The following is a 12,138-nucleotide window of genomic DNA, read 5'->3' on the forward strand; positions in this document are numbered from 1 at the left end:
CTGAAATCTGGCTGCAGCTTAGTAGGGGTTTTTAGTCAAGCAGGATGCTGAAGGCCAGAACTCTCCACATCACTTGTGGTACTCTGCCATTATTTTGTTTATATTTCATATTTTGACAAGATTTTTAATGACTTTGCACTCACTTCAGTGTATGTAATGAAGATATGCATTGTCCCACTCTATTCTGTGCTAGTCAGGCCACCTGGAGTACTGTGTTCAGCTTTGGTCCCGGCGCCACACATTTCTGTAAGTCTTTTTTTATAGCTAATACGTTGGTTTTGCTTAGAAAAAAAAATAAATAAAAAGGCTCTATCAAGAAAAACCAGGCAGGGGAATAGAAGGGCAGCCGAATGGCCTGAATAATACCCAGATCTTTAAAGTTGACTGCTCCTCTTCGTGCACAAAAATGCACAAATTCATTTAGAGCCTCTTTATATATACGCAAACAAAAAGATGCTGAAACTTTCATATTTCTGGCTAACTTTGGTTTATAATTATCTGTTGTAAGGGGGTTCCAGTTTGACTGTAATTTGCTCAGTTGGCTACGATACAAACTAGGTAGAAGTCAAGGAAAGGTGTTTAATGGACTCTGCCGGGTTTGGGAAAAACTGATAGTTGACTTCAATAATGGGAAGAAGGGATATCAGTCCAGCTGGGTTTCCACCTCCACAAGAGAAGTTCTTCCCATAGAGAGCCCTACTGCATAGACTATGCTTGCCCCACTCTCACATAAAGCTGAGTCTGAGGCTAGCCCACAAGCCCTGTGCATCAAGTGGGAACATGTAAGCCTCATCTTACTAGTTGTTGTGGTAACTGCATATAGACATGGACCTTTTAATGGTGTGCCTCATGCACTCAGTACGTAGAAACATGCAGAATACATCAGGATTTAACAGAATAGTTTTTGAAGTTTAGCCAGGACAACAGTTAATACATGAGATGGAGCACTGTTGACATGCCACTGCAGACAAGATTTTGAGCTTAGTGGTGTTTTCTTTCTAATAGTTACAGATACTTCTCAGTAGTACTCCAGGAAAGCTAAGCAGCTAAAGAAACCAAACAAAGATTAACCTTTAACCACTGGCTGTGCTTCTGTTAGCTGTAGCAATGGCATGGTGATAACCATCTGACAAGATAAAGGCCTGATGCTGTTCCAATACCAATCTGTTTGAATGTTGTTATTTGTTCTGCAGGGGAAACAGATCCATTGTTGTAGTTCACAAGGGAAGAAGATAGAAATGAGAGTTTACAAAATGCTTTCAGAGAAATAAATATGTGCTCCTGGGATATTTATGAATCTGTGCCAAAACTTAAAGCTAAACTACAAGAACAAACCCAAATTATGTGACTTCTAGGAAGTCTTGGCTCCTGAAGCTTTACACTGTAAAAAATACCTTTTAAATAGTAACTCTAAACATCTGTTAACATTAAGTGAGGCAGCTCTGAAGTATATTAGCAAAACTAATAAACTAAGGAAAAGTCCTCTGAGAGTTTTTATTGTCTATACATGCAAAAAGATCTTTGAGAATTAGCTATTTCTCTTAAAAGAGGATTTCTGAAAGAGCTTACTTTTGTTGCTTGGTGTCATTTAAACTCTTAAAATCCTTTCCAACTGTAAGTATGTGTTGATTAAGCACATCTCCTACACATCCCCATCATGGAGCAGCAGGAGTCCAGTGTGCCATTCATCTAACTCAGCAGGAGGGCTGAACCAGACACTTTGGTAGGGAAAGATGATATGGACATCTTCCACACGTGCCCATTTCCTATCCTGAAGTACTGACAGAAGCCAAAGTGTAAAACCTGGCATGCAACGTTAAGTGCAGGTATTACAGACATTTCACCTCGGTTATATAGCACAATTATAAGGTATCAATGCTCAAATAGGTTTCTATATAGGAAAACAGATTTGAGATTAAAATACAGACAAGGTTTGCAGAATAACTTGATGGTAAGTAGTGGCTTATCCTAAAAATATTAATAAATCTCTTGCAAAACTACAGGATTAGACACTTTCAGAAATCCATCTCTGCTACTGTTAAAGCCAGTATGGCAGTAACCACTACTAAAGCCAAGAACTAAATAAAATCCTACTAGTCACTCTGGAAAATTCCACCAATAGGGTTAAATTTCAGGCTCCAAATGTAGCCAGTTATTTCTTTTATGGAGTCAATATAAATATACCTCGCACATCCTGTAAAAGACACAGCTGAGATGGTTTTTATGGTACAACTTGGAAAGTGAAAATACTTTTTAAGCCTCCATATTTTAAACATTATTTAGCCCCTTTTCCTCTGGCTAGAACCTTTCAGGTGGAATGAGTATCTGAGAAGTTGCTAGGCATGCAGTTGTGTTTGTACTGTCCTGTACGTAGGAAAGACTACTATGGGATGCTTCTTGTTCGCTTATTCTTACTGAGAAGAGTGGAAAAAGCAGTTGCTGCAGGGATATTCTCAAAGTGTTTGTTGGTGGGACTGGATGACTGTATAAAGCCTTGCTAATCATAAAGCTACATCTAATGGCAATCTAGTGACTTTGGAAACAAAAACTGCTTTATGCCCCTGAATATCCTCAACTGTTCTGCTGGCTCAGCTTACTCCTGTGCTCATTCCTCAGGCTCCAGCAGGTTACAGTACAGCTCCTGTGTGTGTCTGATACCTAATTTTGTGATTAAGTGTGATTGCCATGTGTGACACACAAGGTATACAGTGAGCTGTGTTTATAAGGAAGGGCTGGAGTGTGTGTTAGCTAAAAAGAAGCTGTTTTTTTTTTCAGGAGAAATGCAGTCCTAGGAAACAGCAATCGTTTTGCTGCCGGGTATTCGGGATGAGGTTTCCCATTTGGCTGCCCATAGCGGCGCCTGCTGGCAGGCCCTAACGGGGCACCGAGATTAATCTCTTCCAAAAATGAAGCAGGATGCTGCTTTATTCGTCTGGAGCCAGGTGTACTGCGAATGTGTTCTAACTTGTGCCAGCAAGACTGACTACGACTGATTGTTTTGTTTCCCCACCTGTGTGGTTTTGTAAAGCAGTTACGAAACCAGTTGTTTCATGAGCATCCTTGAACAGAACCACTGAAGGTACAATGGTGAAGTTTGTTTTAACAGCTCTAATTAAAATAGAGGTTATTAATCAGTTTACCTGTTTGTTTTCAGCACCAGGGACACCAGATGACAATGCAACAGGGAGAAGGATGAGAAAGTTAAGTGTTGGGCAGTATGACAATGATGTCCCTGGGCAGCCGTCGTATACCAGGTGTGGATGGATGAAGTCTCCTTCTGCAGACCAGGCTGTAAACCCAGGATCACCGATTCCTTTAGGGGAGACTAATGAGGTAAACCATGAAGAATTTCTCAAGGAATACTTATTATTGAACCAGATGTCCAGTGGGGAATCCCATGTTCATGCTCAATGTCCAGATTCTGTGTGAAACTATTTGGCAGTTGCACTGTGGCAATAAGAAGAACAAATGACAGTAGCGACCTCAGAAATGCAGTTGCAGTGTTTGAGGATGTCCGGCTCTTGTCCTCTCTGTTTTCAGTTTTTATGCATGTTTTTCAGTTTTCCAAGATCTGTCTTCTGGAGCAGTAGGTCAGATTACAGGAAACCTCCTGTCATCTCGTGAAAAATGCCTCACTGTGTTGCAGGCTTCAGTGGGAATTTTCACACTGTAGTTTTGCCTTTGTTGTGCCCTTTCTAGATGGCTGTTGCTTGTTACCAAGATGAAATAGATGGGGGAATCTTCTCCCCAACAAAAAATGGAAATGAGCTTGTCCCATCCACACCAGCTTTTCCCCTGTCACCAGAGACACCGTATGGTAAGGAATGTCTGTCTCCATTTATTTTAATAGCACTATTAACATTTTAGCTGTTACTGAAGAGGAATTGTGCTTTTCCTTCTCTCCTAGTAAAAACACCTCCACTGTACCACCAGCATATTCCCGCCAGCCATAAGGTCAGCAGCCCGTCTGAGCTGTACAGAACTGGTACCAACCCTGGTAAGATACCCCTACATCTTAAGTAATTTGAAACTGAACTGAGCATGAAGGCAACTAACACAGTTGTGGTTATTCCTTTATAAGTGGGACATAGGCCTGATGAATTTAGACATGTGCAAGTTGGAGAAATAGAACTCAGCTGTGCTATTTTAATCACATCAAAAAAAAGAAGTAAACAATGAAGAATTATCCAAGGGAGTCCCATGTTCAGTGTCAAAAATTGGCATGGAGCAATCAGGCAGTTGTGTCATGGCGATAAGAGGAAATGCAACTCAGTGTTTGATGCTATCCTGCTCTTGTTGTTTGCATGGTGTCATTGTTCCATGATGTGTCTGCTGATGTTTGATATATCAAAGTGGTACTGTCAAGAGACTTGAGTTTTTTATGGTTGTTACTAGGCTTTGTCTCCATCTGAGGGAAGAGGGGTGGTACCCATGTTGCTGTCCTTCCAGGCAAGCAAAGCTGACAATAGAGCTTGGCAGTAGCTATGCTCAAGTCAAGTAGGTCATTAATCAAAAGAATGAATGTTCCAAAGGGTTTTTTTTTTCACAATAAAGTTTATAAATGAGCCAGCATGGAAAAGTAATTGATAATAGATGATTATATGGTTCAAGATTTAATAGGATTTAGCTATGCATTTTATTATTATTTTTCTTTCAGGCCTTAACTCTTTGCTGCTAAAAACAGCAGCAAAGCTGTTGTTAGCCACCACCTTTTCTGTGCAAAACTATTCTAAAGCAGGAAGTTAAAATAATAGTATTCCAGGTGCCTGCATCAGAAAGTGCTGGATGTTGAAGGAAGCTAACATGATTTATTTAAAACCTGAATACAAATCACAGGCATTCAGTTAAGTGGTATGCCTTAGAAGATGTTAAGATGACAATTAATATGTATATGTAGTTCTATAGTTACAGTTCTATAGTTATAGTACTGTATATAGTATAGTTCTAGCCTTTTCAAGCAGGATCTTAATAGTAGAGTTTCCAATAAATGTGGTGGTGGATTTTGATGCAATAACAGCGATTGTTGTGGTTTTAACTTTGGAATTCAGCACTTCTTGTTTAATTTGCCTCATTTAATAGCTGTCAAAAGCAAATAACGTCAACACAGCATAAAATAATAAAGCAGGCTTCTACCCAGTTCAAGACATTCTTTATGGCTCAGTTGCTGTGGCTTTGCCCTTTATTCTCTCAACTCTTAAATAATTAGTAGTAGAGTTCTTTCTGAAGGCTGCTTCAGCAAATCAATTACAGGTTGCGTACACTGAGTTCATCTACTGAACACTTGGTTGTTAAATGGTTTCCATTGATGTTGCTAAGAATTAGCCCTGCAAAACTGTGTGGCTTTGAGTGTATTTTTCTATTTTGTTGGTGATTCTCCTGCTTAGTTCCAAATGCTGTCATCTCTCAAATGCTGGTTGTACTAAATTAATGGGACACTAAAAATAATTGCTCTAGCTTAGACCAAAGCAAGTTATTCTCCCTTTGAATATCCCTTTAAAAATCATGCTCAAGATGTACTGAATGCTACAGGTTCAGTGCTCAGCTGTCCATGGCTTTGCTTTTAGGCACAAACATAATGTACTTTGAGACTAAGGTTAAAGGGGTATGAGGTGGGTCAGCAGTAAACATGCAATAAGCACCTCTAAGAAATGTTAGTTGGGTGACTTTCCCAGCGGAGCACAGAAACTTCTGTGGCCAGAGGCACTATTAGAATCCTACTTTATATATATATTTTTTTTCTCTTTTCCCTTCACTATTCTACTTTATTTATTGTCTGCATCTACAGTAAGTATCTGTTTACTGTATTTACTTGCTTCTGTGTCTTCTGACTTCGGCAAGAAGTGAAGAAGACGTCTTCTCATTGCTTGTGCTATCAATCCTTAATGTGTGGCTAGAGCAAGAGCATCGTGTTTTGTGTGTTGAATAAGGCCAAGAATCTGAAGGGAACAGAAGCAGCTGTTCCTGTGGTTGAGGCTCCTCCAATGCCATGTGACAAAGGTGACTCTTAACAGACTTTGGAAGAATTCTTACTGCCCCAATTTTCAGTACTTTCTTTTGAGCCTTACTTTTCTTTTAAATGCTGTCATGGGTTTTCTTTTGGCAGAAGTTGGGAAACATACTGACTTCTCCGGAGATTTTCAACAGATTGAGGACTTTGGAGTCATGGACTCTTATTTCTGCTGTTAAGATACTGTCTCTTTTGTCTCAGTTCAGCTCACCCTTGAATTCAGTATTGTTTTGTTCTGCATCTCAGCTTTGCTGCTTGCCTGTATTCCAAGTTAGTTCCAAGGATGCTGTAACATCTAGCTACCAATTTTTTAGATATATTGCTATCTTATTTCCTCCCCACTTCCTTGGAGAGAATAGATTTCATTGTTGTTAGCACATACAGTATCAAGGGAGAACTACTGTGGTTTTGTAAGAGTATACTTTTTAAAAGAATAGTACATGCTTTTGTGTATTCTGTAGTCAAGAATTACAGTGACATCCAGTTCTTATGTATACAAAAGTGATAAAATTATCTGTTCTTTTGTAAATAATTCTTGTTATAAACTGTATACTTTGTATCTTGAATTCATCTAATTCTTAAACTGTTTATTGAAGTGAAGGGCACTATCCTCACTGAAGCCTGACAAAACCCTGTATAAAATGGTGCTCTGTTAGCCCTAGAAATCTTCGTTTTCTTTCCAGGGGAAAGCAGTTTGTTAGGAAAAGTCAGTCCAGTGCTGTTATGTATCAGTGTTACCTTTCAAGGCCAGGTTGGACAGGATTTGGAAGAACCTGGTCTAGTGGCAGGGGGTTGGAACCAGTTAGCCTTTAAGGTCCCTTCCAACCCAACCATTCTATGATTGATTTGTCTCCCTTTCATTATCTGTGCTCTACCTCTTCTTACTCCCCATAGGTTTCTTTAAGCCATCCTGCCTGTGCCCCCTAGAAAGAGCAGGATTCCTTTCCAGAGCCTTGTTCTTTCTCAGATGGGAGCAAGTTTAAGCTCCTTCAGTCTTTGTCCAGGCATGCTGTCCTTCTGTGTCAGTGCTGCTGCTCTAGTGATCGCTTCCTGCCATGGTTTCACTGCCCTTTTCCTCACTTTACATAGCTTGCAAGTAATGCAGCACCCTTGCAGTTCATTCTGAATTACCTTTTGAAAGACACCTTGTTTCTAAAGGCAAACTTGAGCAGTCTGTAAATTGGCTAGATTTATAAATACCCCATGAAAAAGCAGGCTCCAGATAGAACTTTCTGAGTAACACAATAGCCATTGTATGTCCTGCTGGAGAGTCCCACACATCAGTGGAGGAACAGAAGCACTATTTGTAGGCCATTTGGAAGCTTATAAAGGCTCTCTTATCTTAGACAGCATGCAGCTAATTGAAGTCCCTTTGTATGCAGAAGTAACAAAACCATAACAAGCTCTTTGCCAGAGGACTGAACTCTGGCTCACCGCCCCTGCCACTCCACCCCTCAGGCTGGACATGAGGAGCTGCCCCTTCCTCAGCCCTGGCCAAAGCATAGATAGAGCTTTGCAGAAAATGTGCCCTCACAAATGGGCTCTGTGTTGCAGCAGAAGGCAGGGGTCTGGGGAACAAGGACAGATTGTCTCTAATCCTTGTCCATGTACTGACGGAAAGACGTGATGTCTTGTTTTCCGTCTTTTCTGAACAACCTAAATAAACTTGCATAGTTCAAGCAGTGCATCTGGTGGAATGATAACACTGCTCCTGGTATGAGGAATCTCAGAGCTTTCAAGCATGTGCCTTTTCATACCCACCATGGAGTTAGCCCAGGTGCTGTACTCAAAGCTTCTGATACACGTATGAGCTGCATCTTTTCCAAAAATTGTCCAAAAATCATCTTTTTTCCTCAGTCTCTCATGGAACTCCTCAGGTCTGGTGGAATTCCACAGTTTTTCTCATACAGACCCTGTTTTTATCTGAACACAGACATTGTAATCCTAAATTCCCCCCACTAACTAAGAGGCTTAGTCTGTTCCATCACCCAGTAGAGTGATGAGTATTTCCTAAACCTCTCTGAAGACTAAGTCACAACCTAGCAGATACCTTCATTAGTGCATAAATCTATTACTGATTATAATTCTAGACTGTTGGAATTTCGGACTGTTAGCCTACGACTGCAATTTCTTTGAGTCACTGAGTTGGAAGGGAAATGAAACACGCTGCTTGGTTGGTTGATAAAAAAGCCAAGGTTCCGAACTGAAAATGTTTTCATGTGTTAGGAGGGTTAGTAGCATAGGGAAGAAGAGTGGTACTAATTTGTGAGAGGGGAAAAAAATCCCAGTTTATGGTGTGCAAAAACTTTCTCCACAATACATAAATGTTACCTATAATATTTATTTATACCTCCCTTCCTCTCTCTCCCTTAACTGTTCATATAAGCTATGTGCCTCCAAAACTAGAGAAAGGTATGGAACTATTTCCAGACATGTGCGTTTATTTGCTCAGAACAGCAGTGCATCCACTTTAGTGCATGGTTATCATAGGCTCTGTCCTCCAAAAGGTACATTTTGGGTTTTGCTGTTGTGATTTTGGGGTTGGGGTGTTTTGGGGGTGGTTCTGTTTTCTGTTGTTTGTTGGTTGGTTTTAAACAGTGAGGCTATCAAGGAGCAATAAGAAGTACAAGGAGAGACAAGAAATGTATAATTTTTACTACAAGGCCTGTAGCAAGGTCTGTGTGATGTTTTTTGTTGTCCTGCAGTTGGCCTTGACATGTTTATCTTGTGACTAAGTATAGAGTGCCCACCTCCACAATATATGTATAGTGAAACAGCTGATGTTTCTTAGTTATGATCGTATATACCATTTAGTAGTGCATGTGAAGCCTCCATAGGCTTCAGAAGCAAGTAGGAAAGGAATCAGTTCTCCTGTTTGGATTCTACCAGCATGAACTTAATCAGGTCTTTCAGAAGGAGCATGTGGAATGCTGTAAAGCGGTCATAGATGTTCAGAGACCACTTCTTGGCCATTGTAAACACTGAAGTCAATATAATACTTTATGATCTGGGTCACACTTTCTCCTCCGTGGATTAGTTTCATTGGCATATTCAGCTGAACAAGTGTAATCATTATGCAGACCTTTTATTGCACAAAGTCTAGAGATGACTTGATATATTTTCAAGTCTTTGTTGTCCCAGGCTTCCTTCCTTTTCCGCTACTCATTGTAATACAGTTCTTAACATATCCTTCAGATACAAACATGGAAACTCTGTATCTTGTCTGGCCTGCAGAATAAAAAGCAGTGCTTATTAGCAGCGGTTTCAGTTCAAATTCACAGCAAGTAATAATGTTCCATCTCACATGATGAATAGTTTAATGGTTTCATTTAAGTCACATCAGTCCAAATGGAGGAAAATATGTTGTAAAAGAACCACCAAATTGGAACTGAAAATAACTCAAAATATTTGTAGTTTGTGCCTGCTTTTAGTGAGTTATATTAACCAAAATATTTAAAGCTTAGGTGTTTACAACTAGACTGTTTGATAAGCAGATTTAATTGAGGGTTTTTTCCCCACTAATTTGGCTAAGATTTCCATGAGAGGTACTCTCCCAGTGCACTGAATAATTTAGGAGAGCTTTAATCTCTGGTTTAGAGATAAGAATGAAATGTTTTAGAGGTTAATCCATTTAGCTAGCTAAATATGGACTGGTTTTGTTTATAGCCATGTCACATGTTTTCACATAGACCTTTACAAAGTCTGTACATATTTTAGCCATTGATCAAACGTTCTGACATGCCATTGATTCAGAGGAGTAAGGGATACAAATATACGTATAATATATATATATTCAGCTATATATATATATATAGCTGAATATAAAAAGCTAGGCAGTACCAAGTCCATGGAAGATAGTATGTGATGAAGAAGCAATGGAGCAATATACGTGTTATTCTATGGCCAATATGTTAAAGTTGTCAAAAGATGCCATTCTTGTTACTGAAGTTTTGTAAGAAAACTCACTGTAAGAACCCCTCTGTATTGATGGTGGAGAATAGATGCAGCTCCTAGTTTCCTGAAATGGATTGCGTTAGATTCTAAATCCATTCCATACTTGGTCACAGTGAAATGTTATCCAAAGATTAGCAAAATATTTTTTGTTCTTGAAAACAGTGGGAGTGTTTTAAAAACAGCTTGAGATTACACATTGGTTGTGGTTTTCTTGTTTCATTGATGTCGTTTTGATGCTTTCATATCTGGTCAAAAGAGTGTGTTATTAATACTTCTCAGTGCTTTAGAAGGGTGTCTGTTGGTTGTAGTTCTCTGCAAAGGGATTTGATGCCCAGTGGGGAGATGACGCAGAGTTAATAAAACTGCCTCATGCTAAGGCAGGCATAATCTGTGCATTTTAATGAAAGCTGAGACCTGTGCAATTAGAAGGGACTTCAGGATGTGCTCATCTCCCTTGGAATTATAAGATGAAGCTCAAACACTGTATGAAAATGCGAACTACAGTGTTAATGAAAAGGTTTCTGCTGTGCTTAAGCTTCTTTCTTTTACCTTACCATTTATTTCTGTGTCTGAGTGGCAGCCTAGCAGCTTGAAACCTCTGCCTACCTGTGTTAAATCACCAAAGCATTTTGGCAATGAATTTATTATAAAGGGTGTTTGAAAAAGAAGATGAAGTTTAAGAAAACATTAGAAAAGAAAACAGGGAATATTTAACACTTTCATAGTATGTCCTTTGTATGCAATGCTTGTTCTAGAAATTTCATTCCAGTTTATATTTGCTCTTCAGGGAGCATAACATACAACCAGTCTGTTTAGCTCATTGCTCAGCACCAGAGTGAGTTTAGCAAGTAAATGCCCTAAGAGGCTTGTAAGTACCTGCCTGTCAAAGAACTGGTTTCATACGGCATCCAGAAAATTGATGCATTTTGGAAACTTCAGACCAAGTTACTCTAAGAGGAAAAAGCAGGTCAGAAAATAGGTGCCCATGGGTCATCAGAAGAGAATACGAAAGCAAGGGCATGTTAGCAGTGATGGTCACAGCTCTGGCACTTTACAGTCTGAGGAATCCTCCTCTGCCTCCCACTGCCCAGTGCTGAGGGCACTGAGTTCAGCAGGCATCAGCATTGCAACAAGCAAAGCAAATATTGCAACTTCAGTGCCTTGACATAATATGTGATCACTTGGCTCCGGACAGGTCTGTACAGGTAACTCCCCCCAGTTTGTGTCCTGGGCATGACATGCTATGGTATGGAATACCCCTTTGGCTAGTTTGGGTCAGGGGTCCTGTCTCTGCTCCCTCCCCGCTTCTTGTACCCCTCCTCACTGGCAGAGCATGAGACTGAAAAGTCCTTGAACAGGGTAAGTGCTACTGAGCAACAACTAAACCATGAGCGCGTTACCAGCACTGTTCTCAGACTCAAGCTGAAACACAGCACTGCACCAGCTGCTGGGAAGAAAATTAACTCTATCCCAGCTGAAACCAGCCCATACATGGAACAAGGTTTTTCAGATTTTCCAGGGTGAGGTCTTGTACTATATGACGTGGCATTTGATGACTGATGTGCTGGAGTCATCCGTGTAGTTTAAGGGAAGGCCAGAAGACAAGAAAGCTCTAAGAACTGAAGTGCAGCTGTGAGCACACCTTTTAAAAACTACTCAAGTCTTAAAGAGGATGCTTTGTTTGGGTGCCTGGGAAGGTCTGGTCTGGTTTGCTGCAGTCACAAGTCAGAGGTGGTCTGTAATTTCAGAATCACAGACCTGCCGGTGTTGAGTGAGGAAATACACGTTCAGTCCCACTTCAGTGTTTGCAGTCCAGAGGCCATACTGCTGTGTTCTTTAAGATGCTGTTCTCTCCTATGCTACTTCTCTTCGTGTTCATTCCCTCCCGCAGAAGAGGAGATACTGAAATCAGTCTATGTTTTTCTATGCCTGAGATAGGCGTGTTAATTCACAAAGCTGTTCGTATTTAGATACGTAGCAGACAAACTCTGAGTGCAGTGTCACTTGAGGCTGACTCCCACATTTCTGTCAGTTGTAGGAGCAGCAGGGAAACATATGCCATTCCTTCACAAATCATGGGGTTTGCTGTGTTTGTGTCTGAGGGCCACAGCTTAGCCACCTTCCTGCAGGGTTTCCTGTTGAGAAAGGTGTATGTTACAATTCAAACCCTGCATTTT

The 12,138-nt window shown here is 40.3% G+C and overlaps 1 protein-coding gene across 3 annotated transcripts in view; it reads left to right on the forward strand.

Annotated features, from left to right (window-relative positions):
* Window positions 1–12,138, forward strand: part of TNS3 (tensin 3) — a 197,496-nt gene that overhangs the window by 151,209 nt on the left and 34,149 nt on the right. For 2 of the 3 annotated variants that reach the window (XM_061464584.1, XM_061464585.1), the window contains exons 20-22: window positions 3,155–3,333; window positions 3,700–3,817; window positions 3,908–3,997. In XM_061464584.1, coding sequence (XP_061320568.1) covers window positions 3,155–3,333; window positions 3,700–3,817; window positions 3,908–3,997 — 387 coding nt within the window. The remainder of the gene's footprint in view (window positions 1–3,154; window positions 3,334–3,699; window positions 3,818–3,907; window positions 3,998–12,138) is intronic. The other variant, XM_061464586.1, reaches the window with a different exon arrangement.

Source organism: Pezoporus flaviventris, unplaced genomic scaffold, assembly GCF_033815535.1.
Source record: "Pezoporus flaviventris isolate CSIRO_AGI_PZ_B2104156 unplaced genomic scaffold, CSIRO_AGI_Pfla_v1 ptg000037l, whole genome shotgun sequence".
In the NCBI taxonomy this organism is placed as follows: domain Eukaryota; kingdom Metazoa; phylum Chordata; class Aves; order Psittaciformes; family Psittacidae; genus Pezoporus; species Pezoporus flaviventris.